General features: G+C 49.3%; 1 protein-coding gene across 1 annotated transcript; it reads left to right on the forward strand.

The window, feature by feature from the left end:
* Positions 1 to 6531: 6531 nt before the first annotated feature.
* EMILIN3 (elastin microfibril interfacer 3) lies at positions 6532 to 16234 on the forward strand. Its single transcript, XM_036748202.1, has 4 exons — positions 6532 to 6713; positions 9754 to 9876; positions 13478 to 13722; positions 14340 to 16234. Exons 1-4 carry the CDS (start codon positions 6532 to 6534, stop codon positions 16232 to 16234), a joined length of 2445 nt encoding a protein of 814 aa, XP_036604097.1.
* Positions 16235 to 17686: the final 1452 nt, after the last annotated feature.

Below are 17686 nucleotides of genomic sequence, written 5' to 3' on the forward strand. Positions count from 1 at the left end.
TTCCTTCCCTCTGCCCCCACCCCCATTTTCTCTTCCTCTTTTCTTTGAGGCCCCTCTTGGGGCTCCAGTCCCCTTAGTTGGGTCTCAGAAGTAGCATTGCCTGAAATTATCATCGGTAAGAGGAAGGAACAATAAAATGATATCAATACCCAGAGATTCTTCCATCCTCAAAGCCAAGGAGCACGAGGAAGGGAAATTGACATGACAACTGATCGGGGTTGGCTGCCCTCACACATCCATACCTCCAGCCCCAAGCTTAGAAAGTAAAAGTGTGAAGGAATCCTTTTAACACTAACATCTCCTTTAGAAATGGATTGTAAGTCAATCAGCAGTAAGGACCGGGGTGGAAGTGGGGATAGGGATGGGCAGGACAGACTTAGGCCAGACCTGGCCAGCCAACCTACACCGATTGACTTGGAGAAAAGCCAAGAGACAGAGAGGCAGGGAGGGAGAGGCTTTTTGCTGTGTGCTCACCATATAGCCTAAACCTGGAATGCCCTGTTTACTTTATTTGTCTCATTGGTCTTGTTCATGTTTGCCCGACTGTTAACTAGTGAAAATGTCTTTTTTGACCCGCTTATATCTGTGGGTTTTAGTGAGGGAAAGGAGGAGAAAGAGGCCACAATGGATAGAGCGTTGGGCCTGGAGTCTAGAAGACCTGAATTCCGATACAGCCTTAATCACTTACTAGCTGTGTGACCCCTCGGGCAAGTCATTTGATCTCAGTTTGCCTTAGTCCACTGGAGAAGGAAAGGACAAACCACTCCAATATCTTTACCAAGAAAATCCCATGGACAGAATGGTCCACAGGGTCACGAAGAGTTGGACACAACTGAATAAGGAGGAGAAAGGAGAAACATAAGAAACCTTTGTTCCGGGAGATCCCTAACTCCCAGAGGGAGATCTGCAACTTATTTCAGTGAGAGCCAGGACCCGAAACCAATCAGTGTTCACAGAATTCCAGCCTCTGAGCTGGAGAGAACCTCAGAGACCAACTATTAGGTTTAATAGGGGAACAGGAGTCTTTTCTGTATCATGCTCCTCCTCTGTAGGGACTTGCTGTGGACCCCCCCACCCCTCCCAATTATCTGCTGGTGACCAACCCTGTCTGTGGTGATGAGTCTCATCAAGCTTAGCTAAGTTTGACATCAGAACGACAAACATACTCAGCCTTCTCACTCTGTTCAAGACCAATCCTAAGGCTAAATCCTTCACACACCTCTTTCTCCATATCATTCTCTCTCTTCTAGGAAGGGAGAGAAAGCAATTCATCTACTAAGAGCCTTTTCACCCTCTGTCAAGTACTCAGCTAGCACTTGATGAAGGCCAGGTTCTGCCCACTTCAGTCTGCATCAGTTCATGTAAATCTTTCCAGGTTTTTTATGAAATTATCCTGCTCCTCATTTCTTATAGCACAATAGTATTCCATTACAATCATATACCACAACTTGTTCAGCTACTCCCCCAATTGATGGGCATCGTCTCAATTTCCATTTTTTGTCACCACAAAAAGAGCTGCTATAAATATTTTATATAAATAGCCCCCCCCCCTTTTAAATCTCTTTGGAATACAGATCTAGTGGTGGTATTGCTGGTTCAAAGGATATGCATAGGCTTTGGGGCATAGTTCAAAATTGTTCTCCACAATGGTTGGATCAGTTTACAACTCCACCAATAATAGTACATTAGTGTTCCAATTTCCCCACATCCCCTCCAACATTTATCATTTTCTTTTTCTGTCACATTAACCAATCTGATAAATATGAGATGGTGCCTTAGAGTTATTTTAATTTACATTTCTCTCAGCAGTAATGATTTAGAGCATTTTTTTCACATGACTGACAATAACTTTGATTTCTTTGTCTGAAAACTGCTTGTTCATATCCTTTGACTATTTATCAATTGGGGAATGATTTGTATTCTTATAAAATCAACTCAGTTATCTATATAGTTGAGAAATGAGGCTTTTATCAGAGACACTTGCTGTAAAAATTGTTTCCCATTTTTCTGCTTTCCTTCGAATCTTGGTTGCATTGGTTTTGTTTCTGCAAAATCTTTTTGATTTAATATAATCAAATTATCTACTTTATATCTCTTGTTTAGTGCTAAATTCTTCCCTTATCTATAGATCTGACAAGTAAATTGCTCCTTGCTCTCTTAATTTGCTTATGGTATTACCCTGATGTCTAAATCATGAAGCCATTTTGAGCTTATCTTGGTATACCATTATCTATCTTACATGAGACCCCAATTGTGTGTGAAGATATTATGTAAGTTTATTATTATTATAATCTTTACTTCACCGAACTACCTCATATTAATTTTGGATATATACCTACAATATATGTTTCTCCCCTTAGAATGTAATATCCATGAAGGACAGGAGCCGCTAACTTTTGTCTTTGAACATCTAGCCCTTAGCACAGTGCCTGGCACCTAGTAATTACTTAAGAAATGCTTGTTGATTAATTGATCGATTAGTTTGATAGCTAGATGGAGTTGTGATCAACAATGTGGATGAGGGTCCTCTCTCCAGAGTTGCAGGTAACAACCCAAAGACACTTCTGCAACCATGCCATCCTTAACCATGTCCCCCAGTAAAACTTCTATCTTGGGTATACCCTATGTGCCTTCCTCTGGATCTCTTGACATCACTTGGTCCCAGTGGAGCCCATATGCTACATCACTGCTATCATTATTTATTGATACTTTAGTAGGTCCATGGTTTTCTTGGCATGGGTCTTCCTTCCACTGGTGCAGATCATATTCTTTCAATGCCATCTTAGCCTGTATGATTTTTATCCATGTTCTTCCACCGAGAGTGCCAGAGACCTTAGGATCACGAAACCATAGATGGAGAACTGGAAGGGACCTCAGAGGTCATCTAGCCAAACTCCCTCATTTTACAAATGGGGAAACTGAGTTCCTGAAAAGTTAAATTACTCGCCTCAGGATACACAAGAAGCAAATGACAGAACAATAAACATTAAACTCATTATGATCAGAGCAGGGTGTCTTGCCAGTTTTCTGAATGATGACAAGTACAGAATTCTTGATCCATGACTGACTCATCTCCTTTTCTGACCAATCAACAAGCATTTATTAAATTCCCCAAACATCAATAAGCCAAGTGAATACAAAAGAAAAGGTATTGAGTGATGTCTCTTAAGTGGGGGCGGGGAGAGAGGGGCAGTCCATAGTTGTGATTTCAATGGTGTGGGAAATCCTCTGTATTTGGGAGGGGGGGAGGGGGAGTGGAAAACACCTTTACCTAAGCAGATGTTTAACTGGTCTGTAATTTACAGTCTGAAGCTTGCCTGGGGGCAGTGAGGGGTTAAGTCATTTGCATATATTTGAAGCAGGATTTAAATCCAGAATCTTTCTTTAAATTGTCATTAGATATCATTTTATTTAGCTCCACTAAAGCCCTATTCTGATGTCATGACATGAAAGTGACCTTAAGTTCTTGAAGACAGTGCCGGTGAAGGCTAAGTTCTGGCAGATCTTACTAAGTTTGAACTGCTGGGTGGATGCTGCCTCTGTCCTCTGAGTACCAGCCTAAAGTGAAGAAAATTAATCATTAGAAACCTAGTCACCAGAGAATGGATTCTCTCCACTAGGGCAACTCACCTGGGAGAGACTGGATCTCTGCATGGTTGAAAGGTGATCCCATGTCAAAGAAGCCATGGATATTTTGTGAAAAGAATCAACACTGATGCTATAGGATTGTCACAGGATCATAGAAAAGGATCTCAGAGACCACCTAGCCTAATCCCACTCATTTTTCAGATGAGGAAGCCGAAGCCGAAGGAGGTTAAGCTAGTTGCCCAAAGTCACACAGCTAGTGAACATTAGAGGCTGGATTTGAATCTAGGTCCTCTGACTCCAAGGATAGTGCTGGGGGGATGGGGGATGGGGGAGGTGGGTTGGATATTACTCTGGTTTGGCTAGGTTGCCTGTATAGAAAACATGGGATTTGAGCCTTGGGGCAGCTTGGTGGTGAAGTGGATAGAGTGCTAGGCCTGGAGTAAGGAATACTTATCTTCATGAGTTCAATTCTTACCTCAGACAGTTCCTACCTGTGTGACCCTGGACAAGTCATTTAATCTTGTCTGCCTCAGTTTCCCCATCTATAAAATGAGCTGGAGAAGCAAATGGCAGTATCTTTGCCAAGGAAACTCCCCCAAAGAGGTCATGACTAAACGACAACAAGAAGCCAGATAATAATAATAGCTCCAATTTCTACAGGGCTTTAGAGTTTACAGAGTACCTTCCTCCTCACCACACTGTGAAACAGTCATGGAAAGCATTATTACACGCATTTTAAAGATGAGGAAACTGAGGTCTGGAGAGTAAAAGAACTTGTCCAAGGCCACACAGTAAGTATTGCTGTGGGCATCTGAACTCAGGCCTCAGGACTCCAAGTCCGGTGCTGAAGAATGGGTAGATAGATGGAAGAGATTCCATTGAGTCCAAGGTTGTTGAATGTTGCACATCTCTTCGTGGAGGTGAAAGAGGACCAGTGTGGGGAAAAGATGAAGTTATTCCATTATGTGACCCCTGAGAAGGGGAAAGAGCAGGAAGATCTATGGAGCCCTGTCCATCCACAAAGCTGGGTGTTCCTACTTCCTGAGAAAAAGCATCCAGGCTGGGCAGAGAAGAGGTGAGACTCAAAGAGGGTGGGAGGGGAGGCTGAGATCACAGAATCACTGTCTCAGAGTTGGAGAGAGATTTTTGGATCTTAGATCTGGTTGTGCAAAGGGTCTTAGAGACCATCCAGTCCAACCTCCTCATTTTGCTTACTCCTAAACTGAGGCCCCAAAAGGTTAAGCTCTAGTCTAGCCTGTACCTGGCCAGTAATGTTCTCTCCAGCACTCTCCCTCCCCCTTTGATTCATACCTCCAGTGATGGAAAATTCATTCTCCCCCTTTTCAAGTTGCCCATTGCACTTTGGGATATCCCTAATGGTTAGGAATATTTTTTCTTAAGAAACCGAAATCCATCTCTCTGCTAACGGCCACCCACTGATCCTTGACCTGCCTTCTAGGACCATGAAGAACGGGGTCTAACCTCTTTCAGAAAATAACCATTTAATACTTGACTCCTGTGAGTATATGTCTCCTAAACCTCGTCGAGCTAAACATTCCCTTTTCCCTCAAAGGATCTTCAAATGGCATGGTCTCCAGCTATCTTCCCAGCTGGTCGCCTTTTTCTGGACACATTTCTGTTTTTCAGTAATTCAGGGAATCTCCAATCTGCTCAAAATCTCTCCGTGACTAAGTAGACAGATCATCTGGAAGAATTCATGTGGTTGAAAAACTCATCACCTTGCGTGCAGTCAGCTTGTCACTGCGCTTCCCCGGGCTTGGTGTCCAGAGTTGAACCTATGCTCCAGATAAAGTCCAAGCAGGGCAGAGGACAAGGGGGGGATCTTCCCTTAGCTGCTCGAGGGTAACAGACCCCTACTAATATGCCACTTAAGAATTGTGTTAGCTTCCCCTCACACCTCCGCTTTCACGGCAGTCTGGGGTCTAGGGGGCCTGTCCTTGTCCCACTCTGGGCACCCTGGAGCACCCTGAGGTCGCTCAGGCCGGGCCACGGTTCTGTCCTGAGCTGAGCTGGGTGGGGAGAGAGGACGGCATTGCCCACCAGCTCCCCCATTCCAGGCCCTAAGATCGCGGGGTCTCGGGTCTGCTCTGGGATGGGGTGAAGTTCGGGGCTGGGGAGAGAAGGCGAGGGAGCTAGAGCAGTTTATGCTAATCTATGGAGAGCCCGCCCCTCTCCCGCTGGCCTCCCCTCCCCTCCCTTCCCCTCCCCTCTCCGGCCCCGCCGCCAGAGCCGGTGGAGACAGCAGGACCGCAGGCGCTACAAAAGCACAAGCCCGCCCCGGGTAGCGAGCTCCTGGGTGCGCGGGAGCCGGAGTCAGAGCGGGAGCCAGAGACCCAGGGCCGGGGCCCAGAGGGAGGCGGGGCGGGTCAGGGACTTGTGGGTTCGGGTTCGAGGCAGTGGGACTCAGGAAAGGAGGACAGGGGCTTCAAGCTGGACGAAGAGGCTCCCTGGAGGTCCAGGGGCAAGGCAGGGTCTCTGGGGGCCAGGGTTCAGAGCGAGGGATTCAGAAGCTCCTGGCATCTGGAAGAAGGGGCTCCAGCGACGACAGGGGCAGGGGTTCAGGAAGGGGGTGAGAGAGGAACTTGGCAGGGGCTCCTAGAGCGGGGCTTTAGGGGAGGGGGCTCAAGAGATCTCCAGGGAAGTGGATCTGGGGAAGGGGGCTCAAGGGGAGCGAGGCCGGAGCAGGGTATTCGAGGGGTTCGGGCTCTGTGAGAAGAGGGGCTGGGGGGCCCTGCTGGGCTCCTGTCTCCTCGGGACATTCTCCGCTACCGATTTGGGCTTGCTCTTTTGGAAACCAAACTCAGGCCCACACTTCCCAAGCGACTCTGCCCGCGCCGGACCGAGGCAGGCGGGCAGTAAGACAGAGAGGGAGCAGCCGCATCAGTGCCAAGCCCCCAGCTTGTGGGCCGGGGGGCGGCGGGGATGGGGATGGGGCCCCCGGACCGGGGGGCGCGCTGGCTTCGGTTCTGGCTGTGCGCCGGGACACTGATCTCCTGCGCTCAGGCGAAGGGGACCTACTTTCCCCGGCCCGGCCCGCCCAGCGGTGGCCGCTACAACCTGTACACGACGGGATCCAGCCCGCAGCTCCGCGAGGGGCAGCACAAGTAAGAAGCAGCTCCCCCCTCCCCCGCCCCCATGTATACACTCCTCTTTCTCTACCCTCCCCCCCGGTGCGGCCCCCGGGGCTGGGGGACTGGAGGAGGGGAAAGGACCCTCTTTGGAGAAGAGGGTCGGACGGGCTAAAACAAAGGTTCTAGCTGCCAATTCACTCCCTAGCTCACTTTCCCAAAATTCTCTCTCTCTCTCTCTCTCTCTCTCTCTCTCTCTCTCTCTCTCTCTCACTCTCTCTCTCTCTCTCTCTCTCTCTCTCTCTCTCTCTCTCTCTCTCTCTGTCTCTCTTTCTCTCTCTCTCTCCCCGGTCCCCTTGCTCTCTCTTTTCCTTTCCTTTCCTATCCTCAATCTCTCTTTCCCCATATCCTTTCTCCAATCTTTCTTCTCTCTTCTTCCTTTCCCTTCCTCCCCCCACCCCAACCTTCTCTTTTTTCTTTTCTGCTTTCACCTCCCTCCCTGGTGTTTTTCCTTCCCCTCCCCTTGCATCACCCTCCTCTCTCCTCCCTCTTTTCTCCTTTCACATCTCTCTTTCTCTCCTCTCTTCTCCTCTCCTCCTGGGAGGAGGGGCTGGAAAGGTGATGTGGGTGCTGGGGTGGGGAAGGAAGAACCAAGAGGGCATTTTTTTTTCCTTGAGAATTATGTCCTTGCTTAAGAAGGCCAGGAAGGGAAGGATGTGGGGTTTGGGAAGACAAATAAGCCAAAGGAGGCCTAATAGGATGGAGACTGGAACACTGGCCATGCCCACGGAAACATTTCCAGGAAAGTCACATTTTCCAGCTGCTCGAAGTGCAAACATCAGGCAGAGCTAGGGAACCCAGCCCCAGGTGCTGGGAGAGGAAGGAGGGGCTGTCTGAGAGGCCAGACCCACCCCCCAGCTGGTCTCCCCTCACAAATCCTCCCAGCCCCCTTCTCACAATGCCCCTTCTTAGAGCCTTGGACCAGGACACCAGTCTGATCATCGGGTTAGGGAGACAAAAGCTAAGTAGACAATGTAGGGTCTTCCGGGACTGTGAGGGGCCTGTTTGTGCTTTCCCTGGCCTCAGTTCTCCCTGTCCCCACTCCCCATCCACCTCATTCCTCTCTCCAGCTTGGCTCAGAGGCAGTGTGCTGCTGTTTTCATTCTAGATGTCCCAGCATAGGTTTCTCTGCGCCCTGAGCCTCAGCCAATGCTCTGCATGTATTCCTGATGTTCAGGGGCTGGGAGGGGCGTGGGAGTCAGCTCCCGGGCCATGAACTCCCTCAGTAGGCCATGCGCAGCAGGTGCTTGGCCCAGGGTTCCAAGCATGGCAGTCCCTATGGGGCTTTGGATCAGTTGCTTTAGCTGAGCCCATTTTCCCCATTGATAAAAACAGAGGGTTCTGTTCTCTTGAGAGGCTTTTCCCGTAAGCACCAAACCAAACCTGAAGAGGCTAAGCGAGGCCATGGAATCTAAGGTTAGAGGGACCTCAGAGATCATTTAACACAACCCCTTCATTTTACTGGGAAGGAGACTAAAGCTCAGAGAAATCATGCAACTTGATCAAAGTCACACAGCTATTAAATGCTATAGTTTAGATTCTAACCCAAGCCCTCTGCCTCTGGATGGGAGAGAAAAACCTGGAGGCAAGGGGATAAGTTGCAAGGCTGATATAATTTCTTTTTTTTCCCCTGTGGCATTGTGGTGGGTGTTAGGGAATTAGGAAGACAGGGATTTAAATCCTCCTGCTTGACATTCAGAGGTGACCTGAGTCATTTAATGTCTCAGAACCTCAGTTTCCCTGTCTCACAAAATTGTGAGGAGTAAGCAAAAATGAAATGATACATGGAAAGCACTTCACCCTTTGAGTACGATATAAACTTTGAGCGCTTTACGATCTGAGCTGTTAAGGATTCCTGGAAGTTTTACCCACTTCTTTAGTTTTGTATGTCTGCTGATGGTTTTGAGGGGGATGTTGAGGATGGGGGCTCCCTTTGACCTCACTCTTTCATTTTCCCTGAAGTCCTCCTAGAGCCTTCTCTGGGAATGTATGGAATCTCTTGAGTCCATGTGCTAAGATCTGTGGGATCACAGCATCAGCATGAAAGAGGGGGACTGAGATCCCCTGAGTTGGAGGAATGGCAGGTCTGGGGAAACTGAGCGGGGCTTGGTCAGTGGAGGAATTAAAAAAGGTGGGCCCCGAGCAATAGTAAGAGGGTTTCTAGCACCCCCTGGGAACCCAAGTAATTCAACTACCACAAACAGAGGCACTCATCCTCTGAAAGTGGTTCCCTCCACTGGTTGGTGTCTACGAATCTTCAGGAAGTAATCAGATTCTATGCCCATCAATCTGAGTGCCGGCTGAGTAAATTGTGCTAGCGTAGGGATATTACTGCACCCTAAGAAAAGGCAAATACGGAAACTACAAAGAAGCAAGGAAATTCTTGCATGAAGGGATACACAGAAAAGCTTGAGAACAGTATATATTAGCTACAACTATGGAAAATTGTGCAAAACCAGCAATATACAGTGACTACAGGTATGTAAGACTTACAGCAACAAAATATGGAAAAAATACAAGAAGAAAAAGAGATGAGAATGTGAAAGGAAACATCAAAACAAATAAGATTTTAAACATTTTATTAAGGACATATATACTTTTTTAACATTGTAAGAATTGGAAGTTTGTGATTTCATGTATGATGGTTTTTAATTGTATTCAAATATTTGCTTTTATTGATGGTTACCAAGCTTAGAATTCTAAAATACCCAAATAATAATAAAGAGCAGAACTAGAACTCTAGCTTGGTGGGTAGGGTCAATGTTGCAGTCTCCAGCTATCTTGGAGTTTAAGGGTCAGGTAGCCTCTGGGTCTGTGTCTTGAGGAAGGCTCTTAAGAAGAAAAGTGGAGAGATCTGTTTGGGAGGTAGGTAGAGTGGTAATGTCTGATGCCAAGGATTTATGTTGAGGAGTAAAGGGACAAAGGAATATGGGGTGGGGAAGGGGAGGGGAGAAATGTGCTCTAAGAGAGAAGATACTCGGGCCAGTGACCCTGACAGACTGCTCTGCCTTCCCAGCATGCTCTGTGCTTATGTGGTCCAGAAGAACGTGACCTGCATTTTGCAGGATGGGGCTGAGAGCTACATCAAGGCGGAATATCACAAATGCAGCTGGGGCCCCAAATGCCCAGGAACTGTGGTGTGAGTACCTGTCAGAATTTAGCTTGGGGAGTGGGGGAGGAACTGTACAGTTACAGAAGCTAAGGGAGGAGGGAGAATTCAGGAGGAGGGAGTGATCAACAGTTTCCAGTGTTGCAAAGATATCCCAGAGGATAAAGACCAAAAAATTCTCTTATGGATTTGAACAAGAGGAGTTTACCAGCAGTCTTGGAGAGCGAAGTTTCAGAAAAGTGATGGCAGTGGAACCGGGGTTGTTGGGGAGAGGTCAGATGGTGAGGAAATAAAGGGAAGGGGGTGGATGTCTGTACCAGGGGTTCTTAGCCTGGACAGATTTTAGGGAATCTGTGAACCTATATGGGGAAAAAATACAAATTTATTTTCATTAACCTCTAACTGAAATTCAGCATTGCCTTCAACTATGAATTTAAAACAAACAAAACCCCAATTTTTCTGAGAAGGGGTCCATTGGCTTCACCAGACTATCAAAGGGTCCAAAACAAAGAAAATTTTTAAGAAACCCTGGTCTGGGTCAAGTAGGCATTATGCATGCAAGGTTAAGACCATTTCTCTCTCTTTGTCTCTCTCAATTCCTCTCTCTCTCTCTCTCTCTCTCTCTCTTTCTCTCACTGTGTGTGTGAGTATGTGAAATGTATATGTGTGAATCTATGGAGCACGTGTTTATGCATGTATATACGTGAGGAGGAAAGTATGCCTGTGTATCTTAGAAGGTGTGTATACTTGTGTGTCTGTATGAGAGTGTGTCTATACAAGTGTGTGTATGTCTCCTGGAAAGTGGTTATGCATGGGCATCTATAGAAGGTTAGATCAATATGTAGCTGGATTCATTTCTGGAAAAGTGTGTAGGTATGTGTGGATGTGTGTTTCAAAGCGCATGTCTATGCACGTGTATGTGAAGGTATGCCAATGTGGAGATGTCTCTGAGAAAGTGTGTAGGCGTGGGTCTGTGTGAGGATACAGATCTGCCTGGGTATCTGTATGTGCAGCCTGTACAGTCCTGCCCTCTGGCCTCCCCCTGAATCCTAGAAAGCCAGGGCGGTCATGCTGCCTGCAGCTGAGATCATGGAACAGGCCCGGGAGGAGTGGAAACCTTCAAGTCATGTGGATGTCTCCAGTGGGAGCAGGCAGGAGCCAAGAGGCTGGAGTGTAGGGGGTTCTCTGCCTGGTAGGCAGGAATGGAGGACGACTCAGGGGCGCCCGGCCACCACTGTTGCCACTCACCTCCCGTCGAGCCCCTCAGTTCTCCCTTCTACCAGCATTACCTTCCCAACTGGGGAGGCGGCTCGCAGAGGAGAGGGATCCAAGCCTGTGCTGCTCTTTTCCAGGATTCAGTAACCAGCCTTTTCCTCAGCTTTTTGCCCCTGAAGTCACAAGGTCAATCCTGCCCAGCTCCAGCTCTTATCCGCTCTCCTTCCCTACCCTTATGAAAGGGAGTATACGTATGTCTGGAGGGTAGGATTCTTCAGCTAGAGGCGCCCAGGCCTCAGCTGGTTGGAAGGAGGGGGAAGCTTGGCGCTTGGCAGGTGAGGGAGATAGGAGATATTTGAGATTTATGCCAGAATTATCTAGGTTTTTCGGGCAGAAGCAGATATGGACGTAGTAATAACCCCAGTTTACAGGGCACATTTTACAGATGAGAAAACAGAGACTCCAAGAAACAGAAGGTCCTGTCTAAAGGCAGACAACTCCAAAATGTCCAGCTAGGGATTCAAACTCAGGTCTCCAGATCCCAAGCCCAGCAAGCTTTCTCTGATGCCTCTCGGCCTCTGCTCCTGGCTGAGAGCTCTCAGGGAGAGATGTAGCCTCCCAAGCATTCCCCAAAGAGGGAAGGATGACCCTGTGAGTATCCTATAGCTACAGAGAGGAATGGGCATCCCAGCTCGGGGGGGGGGGGGAACCTCTGGGGCCTCAAGGCCACATGTGGGCTTTGAGGTCCTCAGGTGCGGCTTTTTGACTGAGTCTAAGTGTCACAAAACAAATCTTTTCATGGGACTCAGTCAAAAGGCTGCAGCTAAGGCCCTATGTGGCCTCAAGGCAGCAGGTTCCCCACCCCTGCTCTAGCTTACCTGCCCATACCATCATTTACTTAAATCAGTTCTCAGGGTCAGAGGTGGAGGCCTTGTGGACCACCTAGTGCAACCCATACCTGAAAAGGAATCTTCCTTACAACCTATCTTCTCCAGGCCTGGCTTGGAGACCTCCAGTTATGGGCAGCCTATCTCTTCCTGAGGCAGCCCACTCTTTGTTCCCATGCCTCTGCTACTTACAGGCTATCCTTTTTGCCTCCCCCCAACCCCCCACCCATTTCTCCTATTTTTTCTCTCTAGGGACAAAGAGATAAAACTGAATCCCTCTTTCCGATGATTACCGCCTGTCAAGCACTCAGAAGAAGCCACCATTTTCCCTAAGCCTTCTCTCCTTCAAGCTAATACCCCTGCCCCCTCTGCCACCACCTCTGTTCCTTCACGTGTCTTCATACGGCATAGACTTGAGGTGCATCACGATGCTGGCTGCCCTCCTCTGGGTGCTTGGCATGGGATAGTTGAGTACTAGATTCAGAACCATAAAGACCTGAATTTGAATTCATCCTTGGATCCTTACGAATGGCGTGACTCTGGGCAAGTCACTTAGCATCTCTGGGCCTCAGTTTCCTGATCTGTAAAATGGGGGGCTGGACTTGATGACTTCTTAAGATTCCTTCTAGCTTGAAGTCTATCATCCTGTGATCATCAATGTCCTTATACTATAGCACGCAGAACTACAGAACACTCAAGATGTAGTCTGAGTAGGGATAACCAGCAGCTTCTTCCTAGGAGCTATGCCTGCTCAGCCTGCAGTATAGGGTATACCTGCAGCATCCTCCATGGTGCCCTGTGCTCCACCTCACCTCTAGACTAAAGGGAGAATGAAAAGGGAAATGGTACTAATCAAGGGAAGGCCCTTCAGGTAATGTTTAGGGCCCTGGGTATCTGGGATCCTGTAGCCTCAGCCCAGGAAAGTGGTGGCAGTGACGGTGGGATATCCACTACCATCACCTCTCCCCTCTCCCCTTGGTCCCCAAGGACCCTGTGGGCTGTTTGCCTGTGCCTGACCGGCGAAAGGAGTCCCAGTAACATAACCTGAACCCACCACTACTGCTTCTTAAGAAAGAGGTGGGGGAGTTGTGAGGGGAGGGAGCAGAGGAAAGCTAGCTCTGCACAATTATTTTGACCTTTAGAGATAAGGACACCTGGGTTTGGGTCTCAGCGTGGACACTAAGTGACCATGAGCATGTCATTTTAACCTCTCTGGGACTCAATTTCTTCACTGTTTAACATGGGGATAACACATGCAAGACTGACCTTGTAAGGTTGTTGTCAGGAGCCACAAAGGGCAGTCATTACCACTGTATGTTCAGGATGTCATTGACGTGAACCATGACAGCTTCTCTTCCTTCCCCTTCCCCACTGGTTGTCTCTGTTTTTTCAGGCCAAGGGCTATGTGGTCAGGCTGATCTGAACAGGGGCAGCTTGTGTTCAGTGGTCTTCTCAACAGTAAGTACTAGCTAGGACTGTCACCCTATCATCATCATTAGTGACAGAGGTCAATTTCCTCTCCATACCAGGTACCGCACCCTCCTTAGACCCAGATACAAGATTGGCTACAAGACCATCACGGAGCTGGCCTGGCGTTGCTGCCAGGGCCTGACAGGAGAAGGCTGCTCTGATCCTCTCACTGATACAGGAACTCTTCTACCTCAGCCACGCCCCCAGACTCCCTCTGGACAGAAGCCATTTCCAGGCCCCAGAGTGCCTCCTTATGCCAGGCTGCCCACCAGCCCCTTCCCAGGACCCAAGAGCCATCCCTATGGTGAGCTGATGAGTAGCCAGCTCCTGCAGAGTTCTCTGAAACAAGGCAACAGAAGCTAGGCCTATTTAGGCCTATAGTACCAAGCTGGGAGAGTGGCAGGGGCTGGGGACAAAGTACCCAGAACCTCTTTCCACATTCTTTCCCACACCCCACTAAGGGAAACTAGTGGCTTGGGGCAGGCTGGGAGTCCAATCGGGTATGATTATGAATATTCACTGTGTGACCTTGGGCAGTCATCCTCCCTCCATCAGCTTGGACACTATCTGAGTGACCACGAGCATGTCATTTTAACCTCTCTGGGACTTGATTTCTTCATTGTTTAACATGGGGATGTTAACTGGGCCTCAGTTTCTCCTTTGTAAAATGAAGTGGTTGGGCTTGATGACCTCCAAAGGTCCCTTCTAGTCTTTATCAACCTATGATCCTTCCTGGAGGGTAAGTGAGGAGTATGTCTTGGGCAAGGGTGGGGAACCTGTGGCTTTGAGGCCACACATATCCCTCTAGGTCCTCAAGTGCAGCCCTTGGGTCACATGTGGCCTCAAGGGCGCAGATTCCCCACCCCTGGTCTGGGGGAACTCCCATATCTATATCCTGTTATTCCATTTTCTCCTTCCCAGGTAGGAAAGGCCCTGGGCTGTTCGGTGAAAGGCTAGCTCGGCTGGAGGGTGATGTCCAGCGCCTCACACAGTCCTATGGTACCCTCAGTGGACTTGTGGCTGGGCTAGGAGACCACTTACACCTGACCGTTCATGAGGACAGCAGCAGGATGACTGGTGCCTTGGGGAATCCCCCCACTGCTCCAGATGCTCCTGTAGGCTTTGGAATAATTCCTGGTGGAGTTGTGGATCCTGCCGACAAAGCAGGGGGCCCATTCCCAACACTAGGGGAGATCCTGACCAAGGTGACAGAGGTAAGTGACATCCTGAAGACCAAGACCAGCCTTCTAGATGAGGTTCACAGCTTGGTCCTGGGTCATGATACTCAGATAAAACACCTACTGGAGGGAGCCCGGCCATCCCCACTCACCTCCCTGACGCTGCTGGAGGAATACATTGACCAGAGACTGAGCCACCTCTGGGGTGACCTATTGGATGGCTTTGAGAAGAAACTACTCGACCTGCAGACCACGTGCGACTTCCGCATCAAGGAGATGCAGCAGCAATGTGAGGAGGACAAGGCCACTAGCCTCAGGCTCCAGCAAAGCCTGGATGGCAAGGAGCTGGAGATCAAAAAAGAACTCTCACTGCTGGAGACTCAGATCCAGGGGCTGACTATGGTGGAGGACTGCTGTAGCCACTTGACTTTTGTCACCGAAAGGATAGACATCCTCGAGAAGGGTCTGCACACTCTCGCTGAAGCTCAGAGGAGTCAGGCCTCCCAGTTAGATGGGGAAATGAGCCCAATCCCCACCACCATCCTGGATAACTTTGTGGACCAGCGATTAGAAAACCTGGAGGCCAGGCTTAATGCTACAGAGGGAGGGGCAAGTGGCTGCTGCCACGATCTAGAAGAAAGCATGAAGGGCTTGGTGGGCTCTGAGCTAGACGGCATCAGAACCACAGTGGAGGACAGAATGCAGACCATGGAGGATCAGTTCATGACCATTGTAGGTGAGTTGGGAAACATCAGCACCCTGAGATCTACGGAAGGGGCAACGCTGCCCTTGGTGGAGATGGAGGTGGCCAACGCCCGGCAGCAGACCATCCGGGAGCTGGCCGTGGTGGAGAGCAGGCTCACCTCCCTGGAGAGCTTATGTTCTGCGGGCTCCTCGTCTAAAGACATGCAGACCCTCACCGCCGAAGTGAAAGATTGTCAGAGCAAGAGTAGGGCCCTGCTGCTCCAGGTTGACAGCAATGCCGACCTCCTTCAGAAGCTCAATGCCACCGTCTCGGAAATCCAGAGACAGCTGGAGGAAGCTGTGACTAACTCTCTCCAAGGAGAAATCACCCTGCTCAAGGTCAACCTCAACACTGTTAGCAAATCCCTCACTGGCCTCAAAGACTCAGTCAGTCAGTACTCGGACACCGTCTTATACGTCAACTCCTCGCTTGATGAACGGGAGCGGAAAGTGGAGGATGAGGTCCACTCAATCCAAGCCAAGGTCAGTGATCAGGGGTCCAGGCTCCTGGTGAGTAACAAGCAGGTCATGAGCCTCAAGGGAGATTTGGAGAGGTTCAAAGCCAGGATTGTCGGTGACCTGAGCAGTTGCCAAGATGCAGCCAGGAAATTGCAGCAGGAGGTGGGCCACTTTGAGCAGCGGGTGGCCCAGGTGGAGAGCACATGTGGGAAGCTTGGCCTTATTGCTGGAGGCCTGGACGGTTTTCAGGATGAGGTCCTGAGACGGGTAGGGGGGTTGTGGGGTCACATGGACTGGTTGAATAAAACCGTGGCTGCCCATTCCCAGGAGATCATCAGCCTTCGGGATGGCCTCATGGACTGCCAGGCCAAAGTGGCTGAACTGTCCGAGCACATTGGACCTCTGCCAGTGCCTGGAGAGCAGCAGGAGAACTAGACGAAGCTCACACAGGATCAAGCTCGGCTTGAGCCCCTTGAGGTTCTCTTTTCTGGAGCCAAAAGTCACCCCCACCCCCACCACCGTTGAAAAACCATTTTGGGGAACTTCCAGGACAATTCCCATCATCTCAGCTCATCATCACGTGGCTCGTGAAGCCATCTCAATTGCCAAAATAAAGCATGCACTGGCCATTCTCAGTGCAACTCAAACTAGAAAATGTAGGCGTGCTATGGATGTTGGTTGTCATGCCTGGAGGAAGGGGATTGGACTCTGCAGCCTCTTTAAGGCTTTTTCAACCACCTTGGGCCCACAGGATTCTAGCCACCAAGCCCCAGACATTCACGTTCACTTGGGCAATGACTGTTGGTTTTATCTCCATCACCAGGATGAGCCAGCCTTCTCCCAAGACTTCCATTCTCCTTTGTTCCATGGAAACCAGATTCCTTCCTTTTCCATCCTCATCCCACCCATGCCTCTCCTTCAGGCCTCCCTCAGACTTGGTTCTCAGTGGGATCCCCAGGATCTCCATGCCCAGGTAGCTGAAAGTAAAAGCTCTCTCTCCTGGGATTCTCCTTTCCCGTATGTGGCAGCTTTGCAGATGAGGAGCCTCCATTTCTAGGTCTGAGGACACTAAGCGCTCAGATGGACTGGGAAAACCCAGGGCTGAGTTCGACCTAGAGACAGCCAAGTTCTTTCTTAGGGGCCTCCCCTTCCCCTTTTCTCCTCAAGGGGAAGGAAAGCAGTCTCCCAAAGAAAAGAACAAAGGCAGCATTCAGCAGTGGAAGTTCCTAAAGATACAGGAACTTGTGAGACTGTTTTCCCCTCATATCCATTTTCATCTCATGAAGGAAAGACCTTCCACTAAGCACGGCCTTTGGGGAAGTTGGGATTTTCACCAGTCCTGTGATGTCATGAAAAAAACCTAAGATTTGGAGTTAGGATATGGGGTGAAACTGCAGCGTGACTATTTACTACCTGTGACTTTGGACAAGTCAGGATCTTTGGGCCTCAGTTTCCTCTTCTGTAAAATGGAGGGGGGCGGGGTTGGAGAAGATGATCTTGGAGGTCCCCTTCCAGCTCTAAGTGCTATGATCCTGTCTTGTCCTTTGTCTCCATTCATGGGATTTCTATTGAAGCAGGAATTCTCCAACCAAATAGGTGGAGTCTCAGCAAAACAGAGCCATTCTCAAGAACAGCCAGGGGGAAATTGTGCAGATCCTAATGTCCCACCCACCCAAAGGCCTGCCTCATGGGACATCCAGGCACAGCTACCCCTGAGCTGATGAGCAGCAGCTTGGAACTGATGGTGCTAATATGGCCTCTCAAAAGGCCATTTGGAAAAGGCTCCTTGCCTGGCTCCACCTGCTCAGGGACAGGGGGGAACTTAGAACCTTGACTTCCTCTAGGAAGTAAAGGTAGTGGGCTCCAGCCCTCTCAGGACAGGACTGG

Source organism: Trichosurus vulpecula, chromosome 3 (assembly GCF_011100635.1).
Source record: "Trichosurus vulpecula isolate mTriVul1 chromosome 3, mTriVul1.pri, whole genome shotgun sequence".
Taxonomy (NCBI): domain Eukaryota; kingdom Metazoa; phylum Chordata; class Mammalia; order Diprotodontia; family Phalangeridae; genus Trichosurus; species Trichosurus vulpecula.

Excerpts from the sequence above, each read along its gene's own strand:
- EMILIN3 (XM_036748202.1), top strand. The coding sequence starts at position 6,532 with ATGGGGATGGGGCCCCCGGACCGGGGGGCGCGCTGGCTTCGGTTCTGG. Across the intron at positions 6,714-9,753 it reads CTCCGCGAGGGGCAGCACAA|CATGCTCTGTGCTTATGTGG; the intron begins GTAAGAAGCAGC and ends CTGCCTTCCCAG. Across the intron at positions 13,723-14,339 it reads ACCCAAGAGCCATCCCTATG|GTAGGAAAGGCCCTGGGCTG; the intron begins GTGAGCTGATGA and ends TCTCCTTCCCAG.